This window comes from Arvicanthis niloticus, chromosome 19, assembly GCF_011762505.2.
Source record: "Arvicanthis niloticus isolate mArvNil1 chromosome 19, mArvNil1.pat.X, whole genome shotgun sequence".
Classification (NCBI taxonomy): Eukaryota; Metazoa; Chordata; class Mammalia; order Rodentia; family Muridae; genus Arvicanthis; species Arvicanthis niloticus.
Window position 1 is genome coordinate 7,103,132 of NC_047676.1, and position 26,911 is coordinate 7,130,042.

Genomic DNA, 26,911 nt, shown 5'->3' on the forward strand with positions numbered 1-26,911 from the left:
CACTTGTAGGGGTTCTCTACTGTATGAATTGTCTTGTGTTTAGAAAGTAATGGTGGATAATGGAAGGCCTTGCCACACACTTCACACTTGTATGGTTTCTCTCTTGTATGAATTTTCTTATGGTTGGAAAGTATTGATAGATAACAGAAGACCTTGCCACATACTTCACACTAGTAGGGTTTGTCTTCTCTATGAGTTTTCCTGTGGACATGAAGAGATGATGCATAGCAGAAGGCCTTTCCACATACTTCACACTTCCATGGTGTCTCTCCTGTATGGATATTCTTATGTTTTGAAAGTCTAGATGGATTTTCAAAGGTCTTGTCACATATTTCACACTTGTAGGGTTTCACTCCTGTATGCATTATCTTGTGTTCATGAAGTGATGATTGAGAATGGAGGAAATGTTAGGGTTTTTGGTCTGTATGACTTATCTTGTGTTTTTAAAGTAAACATGGAAAGAGGAAGGCCTTGCCACATACATCACAATCTTAAGGTTTCTCTCCTGCATGCATTCTCTCATGTTGACAAAGTAATGTTGGAGAGCGGAAGGCCTTCGCACATTCCTTACACTTGTATGGTTTCTCTTTTGTATGAATAGTCTTATGGTAAGAAAGCCTTGATGGATATTTGAAGGCTTTGCCACATACTTCACACTCATAGTGATTCTCTTGTCTATGAATTCTCATGTGTTTAGAAAGTATGGATGGATAATTGAAAGCCTTGCCACATACTTCACACTTGTATGGTGTGTCTCCTGTATGAATTCTCTTATGGTCCGAAAGTCTTGATGGATATTCAAAGGCTTTGCCACAGTCTTCACACTTGTAGGGTTTTTGGTCTGTATGAGTTATCTTGTGTTTTGATAGTAATGATGGGAAACAGAAGGCCTTCCCACATACATCACACTTATAGGGTAACACTCCTGCATGCATTCTCTCATGTTGAAAAAGTAATGATGGAGAGTGGAAGGCCTTCACACATTCCTTACACTTGTATGGTTTCTCTTCTGTATGAATATTCATATGGTTTGAAAGTCTTGATAGATATTTGAAGGGTTTGCCACACACTTCACACTCATAGGGATTATCTTCTCTATGAATTATCTTGTGTTTAGAAAGTAAGGATGGATAATTGAAGGCCTTGCCACACACTTCACACTTGTACGGTGTGTCTCCTGTATGAATTCTCTTATGGTCGGAAAGTCTTGATGGATATTCGAAGGCCTTGCCACATACTTCACACTTGTGGGGTTTTTGGTCTGTATGAGTTATCTTGTGTTTTGAAAGTAAAAATGAAAAGTGGAAAGCCTTGCCACATACATCACACTTGTAGGGTAACACTCCTGTATGGATTCTCATATGTTGACAAAGTGATGGTGGAGAGTGGAAGGCCTTCCCACATTCCTTACACTTGTATGGTTTCTCTCCTGTATGAATATTCATATGGTAAGAAAGTCTTGATGGATATTTGAAGGCTTTGCCACATACTTTACACTCATAGAGATTGTGTTCTGTATGAATTACCTTGTGTTTAGAAAGTAAGGATGGAAAATGGAAGGCCTTGCCACATACTTCACACTTGTATGGTGTGTCTCCTGTATGAATTCTTTTATGGTCGGAAAGTTTTGATGGATATTCGAAGGCCTTGCCACATACTTCACACTTGTACAGTGTGTCTCCTGTATGAATTTTCTTATGGTCAGAAAGTCTTGATGGACATTTGAAGGCTTTGGCACATACTTCACACTTGTAGGGGTTTTCTCCTGTATGAATTCTTTTGTGTTCAGAAAGTAATGATGGAAAGTGGAAGGACTTGCCACACTCTTCACACTCACAGGGCTTCACTCCAAAATGAATTATCTGATGATTTTGAAATGCTTCTTTCCCCTCCAAGACATTGCCACATTCTTTGCAAGTATAGCATTTTCCTCCTGGTGAGTAACAGTTGAGAGATGAATGAAAACAGAGCAAAAATCTATATTATTTATACTGAAAGCTTTTTAAAAACCTACATTTACTCATACTTAAATTTGTCTGAATTAATGAGAAGCTACGTTCAATTTTCTATATCTGTATTTAGTTAAGTATTATTTAAAACACAGAAAAAGTGAAAATCATGTAGACTTCCTTGAAGTAAGGAGACCATGGCAACATAAAAGGATGGAATAGAATATTAAACAAAGCAAACATGTATGAAAGCATAATATCCACTAAGAAACTCATAATGGCATTATGCAAATGCAAATCAAGTCCTTAAAGAGATACTGAAATGTCATGAGTACTTAAAAACAAAGTATAAATTAGTCTAATTTTGAAAACACCTGAATAAAAAATATTTATATATTATATATATATATAATATCCATACTGTAAGTATAGAGTTTTGTTTCACAAATTTTAAAGGAGACTGAATATGACTTTCTTTAGTAACATTTAATAAAGATATAAGAAAAAAGGTTTTATGTACATCTTTAGGCATAATGGTTTTGTGCATTTTGTGAAGATTGACCGTGTATTAGTCAAATGCTTGATTTTTTTGCCCCCATATGTTTGTGCCAACCAGAAATGGCATTGTAGTGCTAATTCTTAGAATCTCCCATCTTAAGTTTGTATAAACATTGTTCCTCATTTACTTTCTAACTTGTCAATATAAGCTGATCAGCCAATGGCTGTGGGCAGAAGAGAGAATATGCTGGACTTCTGCTACCCCAGGGAAGAACAGAGAGGGGATGTTTACTATAAGAAAGGGTTCTAGACGTATATCATGTGAAGTCCCCTGAAGCTCAGAGAGCCAGACCAGTAGTAAAATCCAAGTATCATGGGGACTTTTTCTTGGAGCTAGAAAGATTACTTTAGAGGATTAGACTCAATTATTAATGTCCCAGTAACTGTATTATAAAGCATATTAAATAAATCATATAGTCTCTGTCTCATTTATTTGGGACCTAGTCGAGATAACTCATCACTTTTAAACACATATGTACATATATTGTATGAAAAAATATATACCCAAGTTAGAGTACGTAGAAATGACAGAGCTTTGGCGATCAAACACTTAGCCTAGGAAACACAAGTTAATCTCAGGGTAGAAGAGAGCAAAGCTAACGACACTCAAAGCATTATAAATGTTAGATTTTTATCCTGCTTTGACAGAAAAGTGAATTTTTAAAAGCGAATGAACATGTGGTCTTCTGAAAGGCTCACCCAGCAGTTGACTCAGATACAGACACTCAGAGCCAAACAGTGGATGGAGCGTGGGGACTCCTAATGAAGAAGAGGAGGAAAGATTGCGGGACCCAAAGGGGATTGGAACTCCACAGGAAGATCAACAGGGTCAACTAACCTAGATCCCTGGTGCTGTGTGTCTGAACCAACAAACAAATCACATGTATGAGCTGGACCTTGGCCTACCCTCTCATATGTAGTAGAGGTGCAGTTTGATCATTATGTGGGTCCTGAACAATTGGAAATTAGGCTATCCCAACAGCTGTTACCTGTAAATGGAATGTATCCTACAAGCTTGGCCGCCATGACTGGACTCAGACGGAGAGAAAGCACCTAGCATTAGAGAGTGTTGACGTGTCAGTGTTGTTGGGGGCTGGGGAGGGAGCAGGGATACCCAGGGAGGTGCCCATCCGATTACAGCAGAAGAGGATGTCAGACAAAGAAAGAACTGTGAGAAGGGTGACGAGGAAGGGAGCAGTGAGCCAGAAGTGAAAAGAGTAAGTTAAAACAAACAAACTAACTAACAAAACAAACAAAAAACCCAACAACAACAACAACAAAACAAAAGAAAACAAATAAAATTACTTTACTTTTTAAAAAAGATGATTTATACCAGAATATTGTGTGTCAATGCATTTATGTTAGATCTTAGCATTTCCCACTCTGTTCTCTGACACCCTCCTTCTGACATACCTGAGCACTTAGTGATGGCCGCTTGACTCTTCACATCTGAAGGCTCTTGTCTTTGCTCCAGAAATGTGACCAGATGTGGCTTAGAGGAAGCAAGGCCTGTTTGTGGAAAAATGGAAAGACGACGTTACTGTGGTCACGTGGGAAATAAAATGTCTCTCAAGGTCTGTGTGTATCAGGAATGAGAAGACACAATAAAGGAGAATAAAGGACCAGTTCTTATGAGTTTTCTGATGGCCACATCAGAATGCTGAGGAGGAACTTGGAAATTGCAGGTCCTGAGCCTCACACCCTTGGTTACAAGGAGAACTTTTACAACTGAAGTGTGTGTTGTTCTCTTTAGGGTGTATCACTTATATTCTAAGACTAATGATACATTTACAAGGTGGTATGAACCCAAGAAGAGATAGCGCAAAGCTATAGGAATAATTTAAATTTTCCTTAAGAGTAACCCTGTGGACCCCATTGACAAATGTAGAAATTCCCATGAGATACTGTACGAAGGGAGCAACATTCATACTTACAATTAATTAAAAATTTATCATGGAAGGCATCCTTACCCAAGAACACAAGGTTGTTGTAATTCTCCAACATCACATCCCTGTACAGTTTCCACTGAGCAGGGCCCAGGTATTTGCACTCCTCTGCAGAGAAATAAATGACCACATCCCTGAATGACAGCATATCCTGAAAAAAATAAAATTAAATTAAAAGAGTAAATATGTGATATCATTGTGTGAGGTTGGTGTGATCCTTCCATTTATTCAAATGCTAATTCTGTACCCCAATATCTGGCTGCTCCAAGACAAGTCAATTCCCAGTATTTCACCAGCAATTTTTGTGTAAAACTGGCTCCCCACTTTAAAATATTAGTCAAATGAAACTAGTAACTTCCAATTATGGAGGAGGATAGAGGGAGGCAGGGCTTCAATGACTGCACTGGGGTTTGCAAGTAAGGTCCAAAACATGGAGAAAGAAATAGGGAGGGGAAGGAAAATGTGAGGACAGGTCCCCAGTAGTCATGATGGATCAGCAGCAATGCCCAAGTGAAATGCCACACCCTTGCCCCAGAGAGACTGATGAACCAGAAATAATTCAGGAAAGACTCAAACAGCAAAAATTTGGGCAGCACATTTGGGGAAGCAGCCAGTCTAGCTTTAGAGAAATTGATTTGGAGTAATCCTTAAGTAACTGAGCAAAGACAAATAAATGAATCATAGTTTGGGTCTCATTCATTTGGAAACTATCCTGTGATAGACATAACCACAATTAGCTTACACATTATGCTGACTGTAACTGTCAGTAATAACATAAATACAAAGAGGCATCATGCACTTCTGCATATAAGTTTAAAGGTGACCCTGAAAGGGTTACAAATTTTTAAACCTTCCACAGATGGAGTCAAGAGTGCAGATCAGCTTGTTCTGCATTCTGGGTCCTAGGAAACTAGCTATCCACAAGACAAAATAAATGATAGATTAAATAGAGTTCAGAGCTGGGAGTTCAAGATAGCGTGACCAAGTGCTATGGGTACCAGGAACTAAAAAGTGACCATAAGATAAATTGAATAGGGTTTGAGCTGAGAGTTCAAGTTAGCATTCTTGTGCACCCTGGATACCAGGAGAGTTTGAGTTGGGAGTTCTCAGTGTGCCCATGCATCCTGGATACCAGGAACAAAACGAACCACAAGACAAATTAAGTAATATTTGATATTTCCCCCTCGTTTCCCTGGGTTGCGGTTCTTACTATAAAAACTATATCTTTTCCCTAAGTGAGGGGTCATACTTCACTGCTTGCCTCTGCGTAGGACAGGCTGAAAGTGCGACCTCAACGCGTTGATTGAAATATACCTTTTGCTGTTACATCAAGTTCGGTGTCTTTGCAGTTATTGGGGTGGCCTTGAATTCTCAAGAGCAGGGAGGGAGTTCCTCCCTACCTGTCGGGCCTTACAACCCTAAGTGAGAGGAGAGCAGGAAACACTTCTGATACAGGTAAGGAAGAATCCTAAAATACTCCTGATATGGTACTGTTTGCAACACAGCACTCATCTCTAAGTGAAGTGGATGACAGAAGGTCCTAGAAACTCCTATGGTATAATGCTTTAAAGAGCCATAAAATGGAGAATGAGGTTAACTTATCACAGTGTGTTGAGGCTAGACAGATGGCTCAGTAATTAAGAGCACTGGGTACTCTTTCAAAGGACATGGGGTTTGATTCCTAGAGGCCTCATGGCCACTCACAACTGTCTGACATGAATGGCAACAAAATACAAACACACATATGCCTTAGTTAGAGCTTCTATTCCTGCCATGAAACTCCATGACCAAAAATCAGCTTGCTGAGGAAAAGGTTTATTGGGCTTACACTTCCACAGCACAGCTGTAGAGGGCAGTATTTCAACAGCATGACCAGCAGGTTCCCATGGTTGCTGCCAGCCAAGCTCCCATGTTGTAGTGTACACTTGCTGGACTTCCAGGGCTCCAAAATATCACCATCCAGCTCTCTTAAGATCCGATTGGTGGGTCACTTACCATGGCATTTCTGTGATTCAAACCCCTGTGGCCTTTGAGGGGCACATCACAGAAACCTAGGCTTTGCCTTTCTGTTTTGAACTGTCGAGTTGCTTCGATAAGAAACACACCACACAGAGTTTAGGAACAATGGTAACTCAAACTCTGGGCACAGCAACTAAAACCTAATCTTGTAAGCCTTATTAAATCTAATCTTCCTGTGGAAGATCTTTGTGAATCCATCATGATACCAGGAAACTCTACCTCCACATCTTACCTATATGCTCACAGCAACCACCACCCACCCACCCCCACCCCCATCCAAAATGACCTCTCTCTCTCTCTCTCTCTCTCTCTCTCTCTCTCTCTCTCTCTCTCTCTCTCTCTCTCTCTCTCTCTCTCCTCTCTTCCAACTCTCTTCCCCTTTCCAGCCTGGAAGTCTCTCCTACTAGCCCTGTGATTGGCTCCTTTCTTCACTAGGAGAATGGCTCACAAGAAGTTATCAGAATACATGACTCACTCATTGTCTGCAGCCCCTCCCAGGAGAGAAGAAATTAACATCAAAATGCAGACAGCACAGAACTGTACACAACACATAGACAGCACAGTTCATTACTGAAGAAGGTCGGGACAGGAATTTAAACAGGACAGGGACCTGGAGGCAGGAGATGATGGTTTAGAGGTAAAGGAAAGGCTCACTGTATTATAATACAGTACACATTCTTTACACTACAGAGGCAAGGTGATGGTGCAAGTATTTCTCAACACAAATATGTACAATCACAAATGACAAATACAATGAAGACCCACATATATTGTACTATGCATTTCCCAAGGGCTAGGTTTCTGACCAAGTACAGAGAGATGCAAATGATAGTGCACCAAAGCTTAGGAGTTTGAGAACCCAGCGGGTAGAACAAGAAATGAATTTGTAGACAAATGGAATCAAATTATACTAACCACATTGTAATTAGAAAATTTATGAGTAAGTTCAGTCACTGTGTGGCTTATACCAAACCAACACTGTCTCAAAGGCCCCATGAAAGGACAATGGGAACTTTAGTTCTGTCTTCATCCAGTAGGGGACATGGCCAGGCTAATCAGACAGAGGACACAGTGCCATGAAGCCATTGTTGCAGGTACAGGGGATTCCACACTTCTTCTGTGACGGCAGTTATCTTCCCTAAGGCAGCAGTTTCTGAAGTATCCTGTGCTCTTACTGCCTACACTGAATGATTTAGGTCTCAAGTGAACTTGGCCATTTTTCATCTACCAATACAATATTGCATGCAGTATTTTTTAATAAACTTGCTTGCCTTTGTGTCAACTGTTTATACAAGACATCCTGTTCCCAGCTATTGCTTTTGTCTTCTTTAAGCTTTTTTCTTTATTTTCCTTCCCTGATCCACCCATTCCATGTGCCCTTCCCCCCAAGCCTTGAGCAGGCCTGAGAGACCTTGTTTACCACACCAGACCAAGTGATAGAATCTAGGTGGAGTTACCCACCTTGGCTGCACAGAACACAGAAGCAGAACTGCCCCTGGGCTTGCCTTGAGACATCTCTGACTGTGACCTAGAATGGATTATGGATTATCCCACCCATCTCCAGCTGAAACCAGGAGGGGTTGTGGGTTGAGCCTTCCCCTTTAAATTGAGAGCTGAACATTAAAGCTTTGAGCCTTGATCAGAGAACTTTGTCTTGGCTTTATCTCTTCTCGCCCTCCGCCCCCTTTCAGGTGAACCCAGTTGACTTGTGGCCGAGGGCAGCTACAGATTGGTGTGCACAATGTGGGACTTGAAAATGGGGGACCAACTGTCTTAGGTGGAGCTCCACAGAAAACGGAATAAGAAGGAGAGTGTCCCACCACTTGGTAAGTAGCAAACAGTATTGATACTAGCGCTAGTTAATTTTTGGAGGCCGTGTTTGCAGGAAGTGTGTTTTAGGGGATACAGTCTAGGTCAGATAGGTGTTCACCCAATGCCTGTTTTGTCTAGGAGGTGACAGTGAATTATGGGCCAGGAGAATTCTAAACGGGCATTTGCCCGCAGCATGTGAGAGCTGCTTCAGGCGAGAGGAGCAGGGTTAGAAGAAATTGGAAAACTAAGAAAGCAGGGCACTAAGGAGTAAATATCAACAGCCACGGCTACATCTCCTAAAGAAAGAGAAAGCGTTAGATCTTGAATATCAGAGAGAACGGGTTTTGAAAAGCAGTTGTTCTCTCTGGGTTATGCCAGCAAAAAAGAATGAAAAGGTTGTTTCAGAGCTCTCCTAGGAACAAGAGAAAATTCAGGAGATGTCTTGAGTTTCTCTCTGGCTTCCACAGGAGAAATCCTTAGTTCTGCTTTCTTTGTTTATTGTCTTGTCCTTGGTGCACCAATGTCCACGTGTGTCAATTGTCTGTTTTTGTTTCATTGTCTGAATGAATGAATGGTGTTCTATGTTTCATGTTCAAAAAAAGATTGTTAAAACTACTTGATCCAACCCTTGATCTAGTTTAACTTGGTTTTAAAGCCAGTTGTACACAGCAAAGGTTGATAAGTTGCCCTACACCTGTAGCTAGAGTCAAGCTGAGCTGGAAAAACCTTTCCAGGAACTGATTGTCAGCATAAGCTGCTTTACAAAGGCCCAGCAGCTTTTTGGCTTCTATGATAAAGAAGAGTTGTCTTTCTTAGAAAAATCTCAGTGATAAGATGCTTTTCTCTTGAAATTACAGCTAGAATAGACAAGAAAATTTGGTCTAAATATATAAGATGTGTAGCAACTTCATTGTTGTTTCTGATTGGTTTTAAAAGTGTAAATATGTCCTACATATTTTGGTTATAGATTATTGGCCTATAAGTTATTGGGTTTGATTAAAAATTTACAACTTTGGTAACAAAAAGTTTGCTTAAAACTGGTAACACAGGGTTAGTCATTCAAAAACCAGATGTATAAAAGATTTAAAAGCAATGTCTATTTGATGAGATATTAAAGGCTGCACTATCATGCATTCATATATAAGAACTGGCAGCCAAACTTAAAAGTAATCCACTTGGTGTTGATTTTAGAGAAAATAGATTGCTTACATTGTTAAAAATTGGTTTTGTTTCCAAAAATTATGGTTATATGCTAATATTGCAAAGGAAACTTAAAAATGTGGTTAACTGCCAACATTCCTTTGGCTACAGCTGACAGGCAGTTCAATCATGAGCTTGAGATTTTTTGACTCGCTTATGTTTATAGAAGAAAGGCTAGAGCAGGTAGAGTTAAATAAAAGTTAAAAAACAATTGTGGCACAATATGGGCCTACTGACCCCTTCACGCAAGCTTTATTGGATACTGGGGTAGAAGCAAATTTAATGCTCAAATATTGGAAAACTATATGTAAGGCTACTTTGTCAGTAGATTACTTGCTTTGGAGCTCAAAATGGCGTGATACCAGTAAGAAAACTGCCATGATGAATGCCCAGGCAGGCAATGCAGATTGGGATCTTAACATGCTTCTACGAGAAGGTTAATATGAAGGTAATGCTAATCAGGTTAAACTGCCTGCAGGAGTGTATACATAGATTGCAATGGCTGCCTGCTGTATTGAAATCAATTACCTATTAAAGGGGATCTTAGTGGAAATTTATTCAGTATTAAACAGGGTTCTGAGGAACCATTCTAGAAATTCGTGGACAGGCTGCTGAAAGCAGCTGGTAGAATTTTTGGAGATCCTCAAACAGGAATTCCTTTTGTTACACATTTGGCTTATGAGAATGCTAATGCAGCCTGTTGCACAAAGCAAAGACAGACTTACATGGATACATTCATCTTTGCACTAAAATTGGGCCCTCTTATCATCAGGGTCTGTCCATGGCTGCTGCCGTACAAGGGACCACTGTACAAGCAATGCTTGCACAGAACCATAAAGATAAAAGATGTTTTAAATGTGGAGATTCAAGTCATTTTAAAAAATGACTGTCCCAAAAAGAGAGGCACAAGCAAATAATCCAGTCACATGTCAGAAATTTGTCCTTGGTGCAGAAAAGATAATCTCTGGGCCAGGCCTCAGGATATAGGCCATGATTAAAAACATTTACATTTGAATTAAGTTGATATAGAATGGGTGCAGCAGAAGCTTGTGTGACAAATACTCTTTTGGCCTCTGTCATCCTGACCAGCCCCTTGAAGGGTGTTTTCTGGAATTTGTTTATTGCCTAGTTTGTTCCTTGGGGAGGGGGTCAGCCTCAGGCCCAAAGACATTCACAACAGTCTTCAGGGCCAAGAGTTGTAATGATTATGCCGGAGAAATTTAAATAATGGCTGCTTCCCCCTTGGCATTGTAACTACCTGTTGGAAAAAGAATTGTTCAACTTGTTTTTGTTCCTTTGCATCTGCTTTCTCCCAAATTGTTAAGAAAGAGAAAGGACAAGACGGCTTTGGTTCCTCTAAAATATATTGGGTTCAGTCTATTATTAGCAAGAGACCTAATCTTCAGTTATGTAACAATTTAGAAGATTGCCTTCAGCTTGGCATTCATCTGATACTCTCACTCAGCTAAAAAAGATTGGTTATTGAATTAATCCAAAACAAAGTTCAAACTTAAGATTTATAAAACTAATGGGGCATTACAGCCTGACTTGCCTACTCCAGCTGCCATTTCAGTTAATACGTATATAATTATTATAGATCTAGAAGTTTGTTTTTATACCATTCCTTTACCAGAAATGTAAAGGTGTTAGGTTTGCATTCAGTAAATTTGCTCGTAATTGAGAATCCATGGTTTTCATATCATTGGAAAGGTTTGCCTCAAAATGATTAATTGCCTTACAATATATATATTTACTTTAATATAAGAAATTAAGAGTTTGAATCGTTTAGTGTATGTTATTCCTTGGATGATTTTATTAGCTGAACTCTCTAAAGGAGTTTTTCTGCATGCCTTTGCTCTAATATAACAAGCTTTAAAATTTTGGAGTACTAGTTGCTCCAGAAAAGATTCAAAGTCAATATCTTTTCAATATTTGAGACCTCAGTTATATCCCAAGCAGATTGTGGCACAGAAAATTCCAATAAAAATAGTTGGGGCTAGAGAGATGGCTCAGCCATTAAAGGCTAGACTCATAACTATAAGAATTGAATTCCCAGCAATCACATGGTGGCTCACAACCATTTGTGGTGGGATCTAGCATCCTCTTCTGGCTTGCAGGTATACATGCAAAAAGGAAATGGTTTGCTTTAGATTTGTGTTTAATGATTTTTAAAAGTTAAGAGATATTATCTGGCTAAAACCTCATCTTAAGCTTACCATAAGAGGATTTGAACCTCTGTTTGATATTCTCAAAAGAGATACAAGTCCTAATTCCCCTCGACAATTAACTAAAAGAAAAATAGCTTTGCAGAAAGTAGAGTAAGCTGTTAGTTATCAACAGATAAATTATATAGACTATGAAAAATTGTTGGCTGTTTGTGTTATTATTACTCATATGCCCACAGAAGCCCTTTGGCAAAAGAAACCATTAATGTAGATTCATCCTTCTTCATCTACAAGTAAAGTTTGAACATCCTATTATAAAATTATTATTGTTAATACAAGATTGTAAGATAGAACCCTAAAAACATTTTCGATAAAATGTTTATTCCTTATTCTGAATAGCAATTAAATTGGTTATTGAAAAAGAATGATATTTGGCCTATTATATGGCAAACATTTTAAGCAAATTTGATGATCACTATCCAAAAGATAAGTTGTTACAGTTTGTCTCTGCATGTTTTTATATTTCCTGAAATTTACTACGCATGCAGCTCATAGAAAAGATATTTGCTGTATTTACTGTATTTACAGATGCCTCATCTATTAAGAAGGCAGTATGTTTATTTTCTTGAGTTTTCTCTACTTGAGCACAAATAATTAAATTATGTGCTGTAGCCACTGTTTAAAATGCTAGAAAATCAAGCTTTCAATTTATATACTTATAGCCAGTATATGGTTCATGATTTATAATTGCTTAAAATTGTTCCTTTTTTAGATATTGCTAATTCTCAAATTTTATAGTTATTTATAAAAATACAGCTTAATTTAAAAAACATGTACTGTTTCTTAACTTTATAAAACATTTAAAAGCTCATTGGATTGCCTGAACCCCAGGACAATGCCAGAGCAAATTTGTATACTAGGCAGATTATAGGCCTCGCAAATAATTGGCCATACTATCTTATTCTTTACAGCATCAAAATAGTAATAGCTTGAGACAATAATTTGACATTTCTGAAAAGTGTGCAAGTTAAACTGTAAAAACTATCAATTTTGGCAAAGATGTTACTCATTTTTTATTTTAAAAAATTGAAATATGTACACATGACTTGACACTTTAGGCTTTCTAGTTGCAAATACTTTAACAAGAGAAACAACTAAAAATATAATTAGTTATTGCCTATATTATTTTCCTGTGCTTGATGTTCCATACCAGACTAAGATAGGTAATGGAACTGGCTATTACAGTTATTTGACTACAGTCAAACATTTGAGATGTTTTGTTGACAACTTTATTACCAGGATTCCTTATTATCCTCAAGGACAAAAAATTGTGAAAAAGAGATTATGAAACTTTAATATCTTTATAACTCTTTGAGTGTGAGAAAAGCAGCTATTGGTGCTTCTTCCCTGATTTTACAAAAACTCTAAAAGGTTGGCTTTTTAAACAAAAGGGGCGGGGGGAGAGAATTATACCCTCCAAGGTCACCAAAAGCACATCTTGCTTTTGTGTTATTTGTTTTAAATTTTCTGCAAACTGATGTTAAAGGTCAGTCTGCAGCAGATCGCCACTGGCATCCAGTCACTTCTAGGGTCTAATGGAGAGACCCCCTAACTAATACTTGGAATGGTCTCGACCCTGTCTTAATTTGGGGTCGTGGCTCGGTCTGTATTTTTCAGAAAAAGAAAATGGAGCCCGATGGCTGCCTGAAAGATTGGTCCGTCAAGTGGACACAGATCTTGAGCCTAATAATTATGATTCTGATGACGAAGAATCTGATAACAAAAATCTAGTCAGCTACATTATCATATGTTAGCCATGGAGGACCATGAGACTCTAGATAAGGTTGTTACTCTATCCATGGTGTTCCCAAGTCTCATCTCCACCCAACCTAAAAGAGGGGACTTCTGCCCCTAGACCAAGCAGAGAGGGGCCACCCAGAACCCCCTCTGTCTGGCGATCTGAATTCTTGCTAAGGCTGCAAGGCTAAGCACTGCAAGGGAATATAAATAAAAGTTAAAAATATGTTCCTGGGTTCCCTGAGGGACAAGCCTGACTGCATAGGGGTTGATGTCAATAGTATCCCCTCTCCAGGAAAAGACATTGGGACAGGTATGGCCCTCATGCCTCACTGGACAACAACAGGAGGACTGGAGCCATTACAAGGTCCCCTTTAATTACTGGAGGTCAGGCCTCTATCCCCACCTTGACAAGATTAGAATCGTCACAGTCCTTCTATACTTGGAGAAGAGAGGAGACATCAGGGACAGCCCTGCTTATACACTGAAGGCCTAAAATCAGCTAACACAAAGTTTCAGGTCTCTATGAAAAACACTGAAACAGAGGGCTATAAACTATTGTAAACAGACAGCTTTTGTTGAAATCTACCAGCCTGAGTAGTCATAGACCTTGTATCTGATCCCTGTCAACCAGCAGTTGGATTAGATACTAAAACATTTCCACTTTCAACCTTATTTCCTACATGGCTTAGATAATCATGTTGCTGTTAATTTTTGAACCTTGTGTCTCAAGCAGATAGGTTGCCTTCACACAAGTTCTCTCTAAACAAGCCCGGCCACTCTGTACCCCAGATGGGATGGAATCGTGTACCCCATCCAGCTGCTGGCACTGCTCATTTTTATAAACTAAAAAAGGGGGAACTGTGCCCTTCCCCCCAAGCCTTGAGCAGGCCCAAGAGACCTTGTTTACCACACCAGACCAAGTGATAGATCTAGGTGGAGTTACCCACCTTGGCTGCACAGAACACAGAAGCAGAACTGCCCCTGGGCTTGCCTTGAGACATCTCTGACTGTAACCTAGAATTGATTATGGATTATCCCACCCATCTCCAGCTGAAACCAGGAGGGGTTGTGGGTTGGGCCTTCCCCTTTAAATTGAGAGCTGAACATTAAAGCTTTGAGCCTTGATCAGAGAACTTTGTCTTGGCTTCATCTCTTCTCGCCCTCCGCCCCTTTTCATTCCCAGCCCCCTTTCAGGTGAACCCAGTTGACTTGTGGCCGCGGGCGGCTACAATTCTATACTTTGCCATTTGAGATCTCAAATTCCCTGAATATAGGGGAACATCAGTACACTAAGATTCCTGCATCTTATGTAAATGAAGAATAAGAACATTCCTGCAGGTTTCCTCTTCATGTGAATGAATGACTGGACAATGGGATAAAAATAAGTGTTGATCAACATTCCTGCAAGTTTCCTCTTCATGAGATTACTGGACAATAGGATAAAAATTACATCTCTCACTCGACTCACAATCCTTTAGATTCAATGTGTGACTGACTGGGTTAGATTTCTGAGGCAGCATGAAGGTCCAGAAGACAGAAGAGACAGGAGTCTGATGCTTGACAGACAGTTGTGCATTTATTGTCTCACACACTGAAAGACAGACTCACTCTCATGGGAGAGTAAGGAGTATAATACCAGTGAGGAAACAAGGCTGCAACCATTTATAGGGGCAGAATGAGGGGCTTGGGAATGAGACACAAAGTCCAACTTTCTCTCCTGTAGATGCTCCTTCATCAAACTGTTTCCCAATGTAGACAGAGGTTAACCATTCAGACATCTGTCTCTTGAAAGAGGGGAAAGTTGGCAAAGTCATTGTGATCTTAGAACAATCTAACTTTACTACCAAGCAGAGTGGAGGAGTTCCAGTGATGTGTTCTATGTGTCAATCAGATGTGTTCCTGATATAGGTCAGTCAGTCTTACAGCACAAGAAGATCAGTTACACAATATGTTGCACTTGTCTTATTTTTTCGTTTTTGATTGATTTTTTTTTCTTTTCTTTTCTTTTTTTTTTTGGAGACAAGGTTTCTCTGTGTAGTCCTGGCTGTCCTGGAACTCACTCTGTAGACCAAGCTGTCCTGGAACTCAGAAATCCACCTCCCTCTGCCTTCCAAGTGCCTAGGATTAAAGGCGTGCGAAACCACTGCCTGGCACTTGTCTTTTTATGTCTGAAATAATAATGTCCTATCCCATTTGCTGGTAAAAACAAGATTCCTATGTGACTACAGCTGACCTTCCCCAACCTTATTTGTCTGCTGCAAGCCAGAGAACTGTTTTGGGAGACCCCCTGTCTCTTAAAATAATCTGTCTTGCCTAATTAAACATGTGTACTACAATTCCCTGATTATGATTTAATTAAAGTTCATTCAAATTAAAGAAGATCATATACAATCACATTGACCCCAAAATCACACACACAAAAAAACCAAAACAAACCAGGATTATAAGAAAACTAATGTATTTTCATTAAAAGACTATAGAGCGCCCAGTGGTGGTGGCACACGCCTTTAATCCCAGCACTTGGGAGGCAGAGGCAGGCGGATTTCTGAGTTTGAGGCCAGCCTGGTCTACAGAGTGAGTTCCAGGACAGCCAGGGCTACACAGAGAAACCCTGTCTAAAAAAAGACTATAGAGCACTTTTATAACTGGAAGGAATAAAAGAAGCTGCTATGAAGTCAGACACACAAAACAAACAAACTACAAGTAAGTTTGCTGCAGGTAGGGTGACTACTCTGTCATGCCTGCATTTTCTCCTGAAAACCACATGGTCAGATCGCATATCAAAATAAGCAATAGAAAAGAGGATGCTGGCTTGTACCCACCATCACACAAGATAGAAATATTTGCCATTACACGTTGTTTAGATGAGCACTAGGACACAGACCTTAGAAGACAACCATAAACTTCATCAAAGACAACAAAATGTTTCAGAAAGGCACGAAGAAGCATCTCAGTAGCATTAAAGACAATGATCATAAGGAGAATAAATGCTTCTGTGATGCCTAAGAAACCAAAAACTCCAGAATAATGGAAATGATGAAACGTTCCAGGATTTGAAACTGAAATTCCATAAAGAGAAATCCTGAACAGGACTCTAGCAGCAGTGATCCAATAATCCTAACAGAAAATGTAAAAGAAAAAATTACACTAGAATAAATCAGCTGAAGATAGCATCTAAGTACGTATGAATAAAGTAGATCATCTAGATAAAAGAAGCTAATTCTATGATATAAATGAAGAAAAAACAGCTGGGGGAAGGAAACACACAAGAAATGTTAGACACTGTGAAAAGACCAAACCTTCAAATTACAGGCATAGATGAGGGAGAAAAAGGACCAGGCAATGACATAAATATCATCTTCAAGAAGCACAAAATAATGGTTCCCTAAACTACAGAAAGAGACACCCATAATCATATAAAAAAACATACCTAACATTAATTGGACAAGATCAGAAAAATTAAAACTTCATGGCATACTGAAATCTCCATTCAAAGAACACATTTATTAGGATAACAGCCCATTCCTATATAGAACTTTAAAAGCCAGAGGAGCCTGGAGTAAGGCATCCCAAGTCCCTACCAGCCTGCAGCTACGTGCGTCAAACCCAGCAGTGGTCATCCTGATACCTAAACCATACATAGACTCAATTAAAAAAAAAAAGCACTTCAACCAGTTTTCTTTATGAATATTGATGCAGATATACTCAATAAAATACTCACAAACCAAATCCAAGAACACATCAAAAACTGGAAAATCTAGATGAAATGGATGGTTTTCTAGACATATAGCAAAGTTAAATCAGAAGCCAGGGCCAGTTGGATTTAGTGCAGAATTCTACAAGACCTTCAAAGAAGACCTGATACCAATATTCCTCAAACTATTCCTTAAAATAGAAACAGAAAGAACATTACATAATTCATTCTATGAAGCCACTCTGATACCTAAACCACACAAGGACCCAACCAAAAAAGAGAACTTCAGACCAATTTCGCTTTTTTTTTTTTTTTTTTTTTATATTGATGCAAAAATACTCAATAAAATTCTTGCAAACCAAATCCAAGAACACCTTAAAAGCACTCCCCATGATTGTTAGCATTCTGTCTAAACTCCACCTCCATAGTTACCTGGCAACAGCCAGGTATGTTCCTCCTCACAATTACCTGGCAACAGCCAGATAGGCCTGGTCCACTATAAAAGGGGCTGCTTGCCCCCTCCTCTCTCTCTTACTCTCTTACCCTCTTGCCTCTCTATCCCCTCACCCTTCTCTTCTTCTCTCTCCACATGGTCATGGCCAGCCTCTACTTCTCTTCTTCCATCTTCTTCCCCCCACCTTTGCCCTATCTCCTGAATAAACCTCCCCTCCCCCTTGGAACCGTGTGGCCTGGAGTGGTCTGTTTGCTGCAGTCAGACAGCCAACAACTAACACTGGTGCGTTGGGAACTGCCATGCTGCTGGGTGCTGTAACCGGGCAGGACCGATGCCACGTGGACTGCCTCTACCGCTGCCGCCACAGCCTCTAGCCTTGCCGCTACCTGCCATCACCAACCACCTGAATTTCCACCCCTGCTACAGATCAACTATACCCACCTGCTGCCACAGGCTCATGAAACTCCCTCTATGGCCCACCACGTGGTACTTCGAAACATGGGCTAGGCAGCCAGACAAGCCCACACAGACCTCGTGGTTCCATTTTCCTGATACCAGACTGCATAAGCCCACAAACACACACCAGCATATTGATTGGTAAGGAGATTCCAATTCCAATTCTCGGGAGGGACCCTGGACGCCCAGATAAGGCCTGGCCAGCCTTCCCTGGGCTGAGAGGTGTTGGCATTTGACTGCCCCAGTCCATATGACTGGCCTCCTAGCTGAACTACTACTTAGGACATTGGCTGCTGAGTGACTCCCCCCAAGCTCTTGCAGCTGCCGGAAATCCTGGTACCAGGTTGAGCTGCTTTCTGGCGATCTCCAGTTCACCAAGGCCCCTAGATAGCCTCGTGATGACCTGATATCTAGTCTGCTGCCTGATTTATTACCAACTTTTGTATCGGACACCGATAAGAATAGCTTGGTAATTCTGGGCCAGAAGGCTGAAGATTTGATGCTCCAACGTTCTGTAGTATAGGGGCTTTTCAGGTGTTCAGCAGTCTCTATAAATTGGCTAAGTTTTAGAAGTTATGTTTAGTGCTTCCCATAACTTCAGTTAACTCAGTCATTCTGGATTTCTGATAGGGTTGAAGACCTATAGTCTCATAACCAATCCTGGCTATTTACTTTGAGAGAAAAGATCTGAGCAGATGGTTTTCAGCTGACATTCATTCTAAAGCCAAAAAAGCCAGGATCAAAAGTAAGTGTTTTAGTTAGAAGAGATGACAGAGGTTCTGGTTAGTCAACAAAATGATGGACTGGGTATTAGGACTATCTTGTACCTCACTGATACAATTAGGAATAAGTATGCTCTAATTGTATTTTGAGAGAAAAGTTTTACTTTCACAGGAAGAGTGATATGTAGGAGGAGCTAAGTGGGAAGGAGTACTGAGAGGAAGAGATGGAACAAGGAGAGAAGATGAAGAAGAGGAGAAGTTAGGTGATGAGAGAGAGAAAGAGAGAGGGGGCATGGAGTCAGATGTTCACATGTCTCCACCAGTCAAAGACAGTTTTTATATCTAGGTTGGGTATTGGGTTATGCTTCTGATTGAGCATTACCAAACTTATGAATCCTTTGATTAACATTTTTAAAAAATCGTATAAAAGCAAAACGGAAAGGGGGGGCATGGAACAGGGGTGTTCTAGGGAGGGGAAATGTGGAAAGGGGATGGCATCTTAAATGTAAATAAAATATAAAATAAAATTTAAAAAAAAAAAAAAAGAATAGCTTGGTAAGCCCAGCGGTGGTGGGGCACACCTTTAATCCCAGCACTTGGGAGGCAGAGGCAGGCGCATTTCTGAGTTTGAGGCCAGCCTGGTCTACAGAGTGAGTTCCAGGACAGCCAGGGCTACACAGAGAAACCCTGTTTCGAAAAACCAAAAAAAAAAAAAAAAAAAAAAAAAAAAAGCTCGGTAAGGCCCCACCCCGTCACCCAATGAGTGCTACATTGTCTTTGGCTGCACCCCCAGACACCCCACTGGGTTGTCTCCTGAAAAACCTCAAATCTCTAAAATTAATGCCTGATTTGAGGCCTTCCAAACTGATACATCTCTGCAATAAAGTCTGGATTCGGTATCCACTAGATAATGGGTTAACATGGCCACCTAATGGCACGCTAGACCCAGTCATTTTAAAGGGTCGTCATACATACATACAGGAGTCTGGTAAATGGAAAGTGGTTCCCTATACCCAAGCATTCATCTACCTCCGCTCTAATCCCTCCATGTGTTCTGCCTGTTCACCACCCCAGGTATATTTTAGCCACCCACCACTGATCAGAGTAACCATCCTCATGGTCCCAGGAAAGATTTCTTGAGCTCACAGCTAACCCTTTTCTTCCCTGACCCTCATTCTAGAGCTCCCCTTGGGTGAGACACTTCCCCTCTCCTCTTGAGACAGTTTCTTTCTCTGCTCTCTCTCTGTCTCTCTCTCTGCCTGTCTCTCTCTGTCTCTCTCTCTGCCTGTCTCTCTCTGTCTCTCTCTCGCCCTGGCTTCAAACTCTAGTTCCAAGTGTGTCTCCCCCAGGATCAGTCCTCCTCCTGCTAATGTAGGCCTCTTCCCCTGCTCCTCCGTCATTTGTGGCCAGCTGCGACCATTTAGTTCAGCTGGTTCACCTGAAGCAGCGGGTTTAGGACCCTGCTTGCTTCCTTCCCCTCTGTGTTCCTTAGCTCTGCTCTGGGTCTACTCCTTACATTCTGCCAGGGACCCTTTCTGAGACTTGTTTCCCCACGTGCACAATCACCCGCACAAAGGGCTTGGCTGTCAGTGCACTAGAGGGAGGCTCTCTCTCTCCCTCTCTGCCGGGGACCAGTAAAGTGAGTATTAGCGGTGCCTTCCACCACAAAAACAGCTAACATGAACTATGGGACACGCTTTTCCTTGCCCGTTGCAGACTCTAGCCACTGGAGGCACTGGGCAGTGACTTCTGACTGCTAGTAGGAAGTCCCGCCCTGCCCTCACATTGGACCTGACCCACAGCACCTATGCCCTCAGCTGCAGGCCCATAGCACAACCCCAGGTCATGACCTGTGGCCCATAGCCCCAACCCACCAGCCATTTGATCATATGCCACTGTTGCCAGCTTTCTTATCCTGGTTCTAGCCAAATGTTTCTTTGCTAATAAAAAAAAAAAATGTGCTTTTCTCTACCTACGTAACCTACCAAAGTTACTTAAGACTCTTTCTTATCCTGTCTTAATAAATTTTTACTACTGCTATTAAATTCTATTCAGTTACAACCAATCCTTATGGTTCTCAATCTTCTCAGAAGTCTGCTAATAGTATATATAAGTTTATGGCCGACAGAATTCCCAAAGATTCTAACAGTTGACCCAAGATGGTTTCAGAAGACTTGGACACCTAGATGATACAGCCTGGATTGTATGTGATGATACGGTCACTAACAAACGCAATGGACTAAACTGGATGCTCTGAGTCAAATGACTTGGCTAAACCAAGGTAAGTCATTTCTCATGTCACACGTATCCATTCCACAGAGAAAAAGCCCTGCGTCTTCTGCGCTTGGAAGCCAAACTGACTTTGCACAAGAGACTATGGAGACCATGGGAACTATTGGCTAGTGGACTCTGTCGTTTTTAAAAACAATATATAACTGATAGGTTATTGTCTGCTCTTTCTCATACTTCTGACTACATTGACAGCTAGGCTTTCACAGATATTATCTGTTTCCTTAGTACCTAAACTCAGCTGCTATCAATTAAGTGCTTCATATTTCCTCTTCTTGCTAAACCACTGTCCTAATATCTGAGTTCCTATAAACTCGCCTACCTCTAATAAAACATGCCACTATACGATCCAACAAAGGTTCATCTTAAAGACTTATGTTATTAACTCATGCTGTTATCTCTTTTGTAAACTTATAAGCTACAGGAAACCCACTCAGATCTACCTTTCACGGACCAAATAGACGCCATCCAGATAAGTACATCTGCCTAAAGTTCCAACTTACTACCTGTTCCAAAGGGTGGGATTCCCTCTGGGTTTCAAATGTGCATCTTAGAAAAAAGTTTCTTTCCCCCAAATGTACCCAATCTTATTTCCTACATCTTGTCAAGTCCAGGCACACCCAGAACAGCTCCAGAGAAGCAACCTCCAGGTGCTCCATCTCCTGTCACACACACAGCTGCTTCTACTGGACCTGTTCCTTCCGACCTATCATCAGATGGCTCCATAGACCCTGGACAGCAGGAAACAGCCAACTCTCCTAAGACCGGACAAACATCCCCCATACCCATTCTTCTAGGTTCCCCCTAGAGACTCATCATCCCCAGTGTCAGCAGGAAGTAGCCAGATATCACAACGTCCCTATTCCTGCTTTGCTTTGTTTCTAATTTTTCTTTTTAATTAAACCAAAACAGGGGAATGTTAGTATTCTGTCTAAACTCCACCTCCACAGTTACCTGGCAACAGCCAGGTAGGCCTGGTCCACTATAAATGGGGCTGCTTGCCGCCTCTTCTTTCTCTTACTCTCTTAAACTCTTACTCTCTTGCCTCTAGCCTCTCTGTCGCCCTCCCCCTTCTCTTCCTCTCTCTCCACATGGTCATGGCCCGACTCTACTTCTCTTCTTCCCTCTTCTTCCCCCTACCTTTGCCCTATCTCCTAAATAAACCTCCCCCCGCCCCTGGGAACCCTGTGGTCTGGAGTGGTCTGTTCTGAGCTGCGGTAGGACATCTAACAACTAACAATGATCAAGTAGGTGTCATCCCAGGGATGAAGAGATGGTTCAATATACAAAAATCCATTAATGTAATCCACTAAATAAACAAACTCAAAGGAAAAAAAAAATCACATGATCATCTCCTTAGATGCAGAAAAACATTTGACAAAATACAACACCCCTTCATGTTTAAAGCATTGGAGAGATCAGGAATTCAACACCCATACCTAAACATAATAAAAGCAATTTACTGCAAACCAACAGCCAATATGAAATTAAATGGAGACATACTTGAAGCAATCCTACTAAAAGCAGGGACAAGACAGGACAAGGATGGCCACTCTCTCCGTATCTACTCAATACAGTACTTGAAGTGCTATCTAGAACAATAAGACAAAAGACATCAAGGGGATACAAATAGGCAAAGAAAAAATAAAGGTATCACTATTTGCAGATGACATAATAGTATACATAAGCGACCCCAAAAGTTCTACCAGAGAACTTCTCCAGCTGATAACTTCAGCAAAGTGACCAGATATAAAATTAACTCAAATAAATCAGTAGCCTTCCTATATACAAATGACAAACAGGCTTAGAAATAAATTAGTGAGCTGGGCAGTGGTGGCGCACGCCTTTAGTACCAGCACTTGGGAGGCAGAGGCAGGCGGATTTCTGAATTCGAGGCCAGCCTGGTCTACAGAGTGAGTTCCAGGACAGGGCTACACAGAAAAACCCTGTCTCGGAAAACCAAAAAAAAAAAAAAAAAAAGGTGAAAAGAGCAATTCTCAAATTCATCTGAGAACTTTAGGAAGCTGTTTGAGCTCAAATCAGGAGTAGTATCCAGGACATAAAGTATAGGGGGCGCTAGACATCCACGTGTTCTATATGTCCTGAGAAACTGACTACCCCACTTGAGTAGGGGTCAGCAAGGCACGGCACGTTTTCCCATTAAAGATGAGTGAGCTCCTTTCAGCATCTCAGGCACAGGCAGGCAGCAGACCCAGCCTGCCTTTGCCGTCCTGTTGTTTCCAATCTTCTCCCGTTCAAACCCGTGCCCAGGGGCGGTGGCCCAGCCTAGGTCAGCACAGCACGTCCAGGTCAGCAGCTTCCTTCCCCTGTCTCACAACAAGCCCAAGTAAGATTCCTCCGCGCCTGACCGGCCGCCCTGCACAGTCCCTCAGATCTGTAAGGTTGCGCTGTTCCCTGCACCAACCTCCATGTCAGAGATCCAAATACAGCGCTCAACAGGACAACCGCACAAATTTGAGGAGACGCGAAGCTTCAAGGATACGAAAGTTTGATGCTGCCCGCCCTTTCCGATGACGTCACAGGTTTGGGACTACGTTTCCCACAAGTCAGTGCGAAGGACTTCCAGGAACCCACAGATGGTTTTTGCAGTCAATGGATTACAACCTAAATGTGAGCAGCTGCACACGGGCATGCGCGGGGAATTTGGGCTCCTTTAAAGTCCTTGGTCACAGCACACGATGTTAGCCTGTGAGTGGAGCTTTTCACAGTAATCACGTTTATCACGTTTTCATGTTATCTCTGCTAAAACGATGTGATCTACTTATAGAATCTTACTAACACGTGGGCGGTGGTGGCGCACGCCTTTAATCCCAGCACTTGGGAGGCAGAGGCAGGCGGATTTTCGAGTTCGAGGCCAGCCTGGGTAGAGTGAGTATCAGGACAGCCAGGGCTACACAGAGAAACCCTGTCTTGAAAAAGAAAAAAAAGAAAAAAAAAAAAGAATCTAACAAACGGAAAATTTATGCTTTCATGATCTGCTTCATTTAAAAATGTGGAAGCAGGAAGTTAATGGAGGAGTGATCGTTATCTCTTTACGATTCTATTGAAACCATCCCAATTGCTTAAGTTTGAAAAATGGGAAATCAAAGCTAGTCACCAGTTTTCTGAGCACAGAGTTTCCTCCTCTACTGGAGCTAGATTCTCAGGCCTAATACATATTTTTTAGACCATGTTCACAGTCTTAAGTTTATTGCCTACTATCGTTTTCTTTCTTTCTTTCTTTGTTTTTTTTTTTTTTTTTACATGTTGACCATTTAATTTTCTCTCTTTGAAACAATCCTCGATAAGTGTCATGTTTGGCAAAATCACTTTTGAAATCTATGCTTACAGGCTAAAAAATGGTTCCGTATTTGAGAGTGATGGACGTTTTTCAGAAGATGAGTCTGTCTTCTCATGAGTCTCATGGTGGCTCACAAGCACATGTAGCAGCAGTTCTAGAGATCAGATACCTTTCCACATTATCAGGCATCTGTTGTAGAAAAGACAGGTACACACACACACACACACACACACACACACATTTCTAGTAAAGTTAAATGTACAGTTAAAATTTTACACTGCTCATGTGCTCATGGTGGGACATCCACTCATCTCCACTGGACAGGGGTCAGAGAGAGCTGCATCTCTTAGTTGGAGGACAGCAGTTTATAGACTTTTTGAAACCTCAAATATGACTCCCCAGTGACACACTTAATCTAGTGATGCCACACTTATTAATCCTTTTCCAGAGCCCTTAAGGCAATTTTTATTCCAACCACAAGACATGGTGAGAATGTTAAAACAACAGAAATTTAAAGCAGCTGGTCATGTTCCATCCAAAGCCAGGTAGCAGGAGATCGATGAACAGCTGTTCTCAGGATATTTTCTTACAATACAGCATTTCAGTCAAACATACCTACAATCAAAATCAACAGACCTTCTGAAATCAATTAAACTAATCAAGATGAATCCTACAAAAGGACAACCATAACCTCGCCTCTCAAATTATTCTAGAACTCATAGTGCTAACAAGTGAGATACAAATGTTATTCTTGATCCTTGTCCATGTAAAACACAAAGTCAATTTGAAAATGTAATTTAAGTTTATTTTTTCTGGACACACAAATTTATGTTTGTGTGGGGACCCATACACGGAGTTTTTCAGAGGACAAACTTTAGAGGTAATTATTTTGAGGGTACTGGGAATACTAACATGGGTGTAGGACTTGGCAATCCAGTTTCTTCCCAGAGTCAACATGCTAGCTCTAGACAAAAAGCTTTCAATTATAACATTCCATCCCTTTCCTCAACATTACCCTCATCTCATAAGTAAAAAAAAGGATTCCAAACCACACTCCCCAAACTTATAGGGCTTCAGCATGAAGCTTTTGATAACTTTTAGGGTCTGAAGAAGTGTTAAGAGTTTATGAACATTTTAACTTTTTTACTATTTCTCTACAGTTTGAACTACCTTGTTTTGAATAATGTAAGAAAGTTTATTAAAGGGTTTGCAATATTCTTCACACTTGTATACAATCAAATTAAGATGGCCCCAAAATCACAAAAAAAAAAAAAACAAAACCCAGAAATATAAAGAAAACTAATGTATTTTCATTAAAAGACTATAGAGCACTTTTATAACTGGAAGGAATAAAAGAAGCTGCTATGAAGTCAGACACACAAAACAAACAAACTACAAGTAAGTTTGCTGCAGGTAGGGTGACTGCTCTGTCATGCCTGCATTTTCTCCTGAAAACCACATGGTCAGATCGCATATCAAAATAAGCAATAGAAAAGAGGATGCTGGCTTGTACCCACCATCACACAAGATAGAAATATTTGCCATTACAGGTTGCTTAGATGAGCACTAGGACACAGACCTTAGAAGACAATCATAAGCTTCATCAAAGACCACAACACATTTCAGAAAGGCACGAAGAAGCATCTCAGTGCCATTAAAGAGAATGATCATAAGGAGAATAAATGCTTCTTTGAAGTTCCAGAAACAAAAAACTTTAGATGATGGAAATGACAACACAATCGAGGATTTGAAACTGGAATTCAATAAAGAGAAACCTTGAACAGGACTCTAGCAGCAGTGATCCAAAATATGGCCGAATAATTCAAAAAGTAAACTTAAAAAAATTACAGTAGAATAAGCCAGCAGAAGATAGCCAGCATTATAAGGACTTATAAATGGCCGGGCAGTGGTGGTGCACGCCTTTAATCCCAGCACTTGGGAGGCAGAGGCAGGTGGATTTCTGAGTTCGAGGCCAGCCTGGTCTACAGAGTGAGTTCCAGGACAGCCAGGGCTACACAGAGAAACCCTGTCTCGAAAAACAAAACAAACAAACAAACAAAAAAAAAACAAAAAAAGAAAAAAAAAGAAAAGAAAAAAAAAGGACTTATGAATGAAGTAGATGATGCAGATAAAACAAGCTAAGGATAGGAAACAAGTTTAGAAAAAAATATCTGTAGGGAGGAAACATACAAGAAATGTTAGACACTGTGAAAAGACCAAACCTTCAAATTACAGGCATAGATGAGGGAGAAAAATCACCAGGCAATGGCATAAATTTTCAAGAAGACCATAAAATAAACCTTCCCTAAACTAAGGAAAGATACACCCCTAATAATATAAACAGCACACATAACACTTAATTGGACAAGATCAGAAAATAAAATCCTCATGGCATACTGAAATCTCCAAGTCAAAGAACACATTTGTTAGGATATCAGCCAATTTTTATACGGAACGTTGAAAGCCAGAAGAGCCTGAAGTAATGCATTCCAACTCCTAAAAGACAGTGATACCCAACCTAAGATACTACATACACACCACACAAC

General features: G+C 40.6%; 1 protein-coding gene across 1 annotated transcript; it reads right to left on the reverse strand.

The window, feature by feature from the left end:
* Positions 1 to 491: 491 nt before the first annotated feature.
* LOC117723895 (uncharacterized) lies at positions 492 to 23,599 on the reverse strand. Its single transcript, XM_076916376.1, has 4 exons — positions 23,490 to 23,599; positions 4,478 to 4,604; positions 3,921 to 4,016; positions 492 to 1,933 (listed from the first exon to the last, which is right to left on the reverse strand). Exons 1-4 carry the CDS (start codon positions 23,493 to 23,495, stop codon positions 492 to 494), a joined length of 1,671 nt encoding a protein of 556 aa, XP_076772491.1. The 5' UTR covers positions 23,496 to 23,599.
* Positions 23,600 to 26,911: the final 3,312 nt, after the last annotated feature.

Coding starts and splice junctions, on each gene's coding strand:
- LOC117723895 (XM_076916376.1), bottom strand. Junction 4,017..4,477: donor CAACAACCTTGTGTTCTTGG/GTAAGGATGCCT, acceptor TTCCACAAACAG/GCCTTGCTTCCTCTAAGCCA. Junction 1,934..3,920: donor GGCCATCACTAAGTGCTCAG/GTATGTCAGAAG, acceptor GTTACTCACCAG/GAGGAAAATGCTATACTTGC.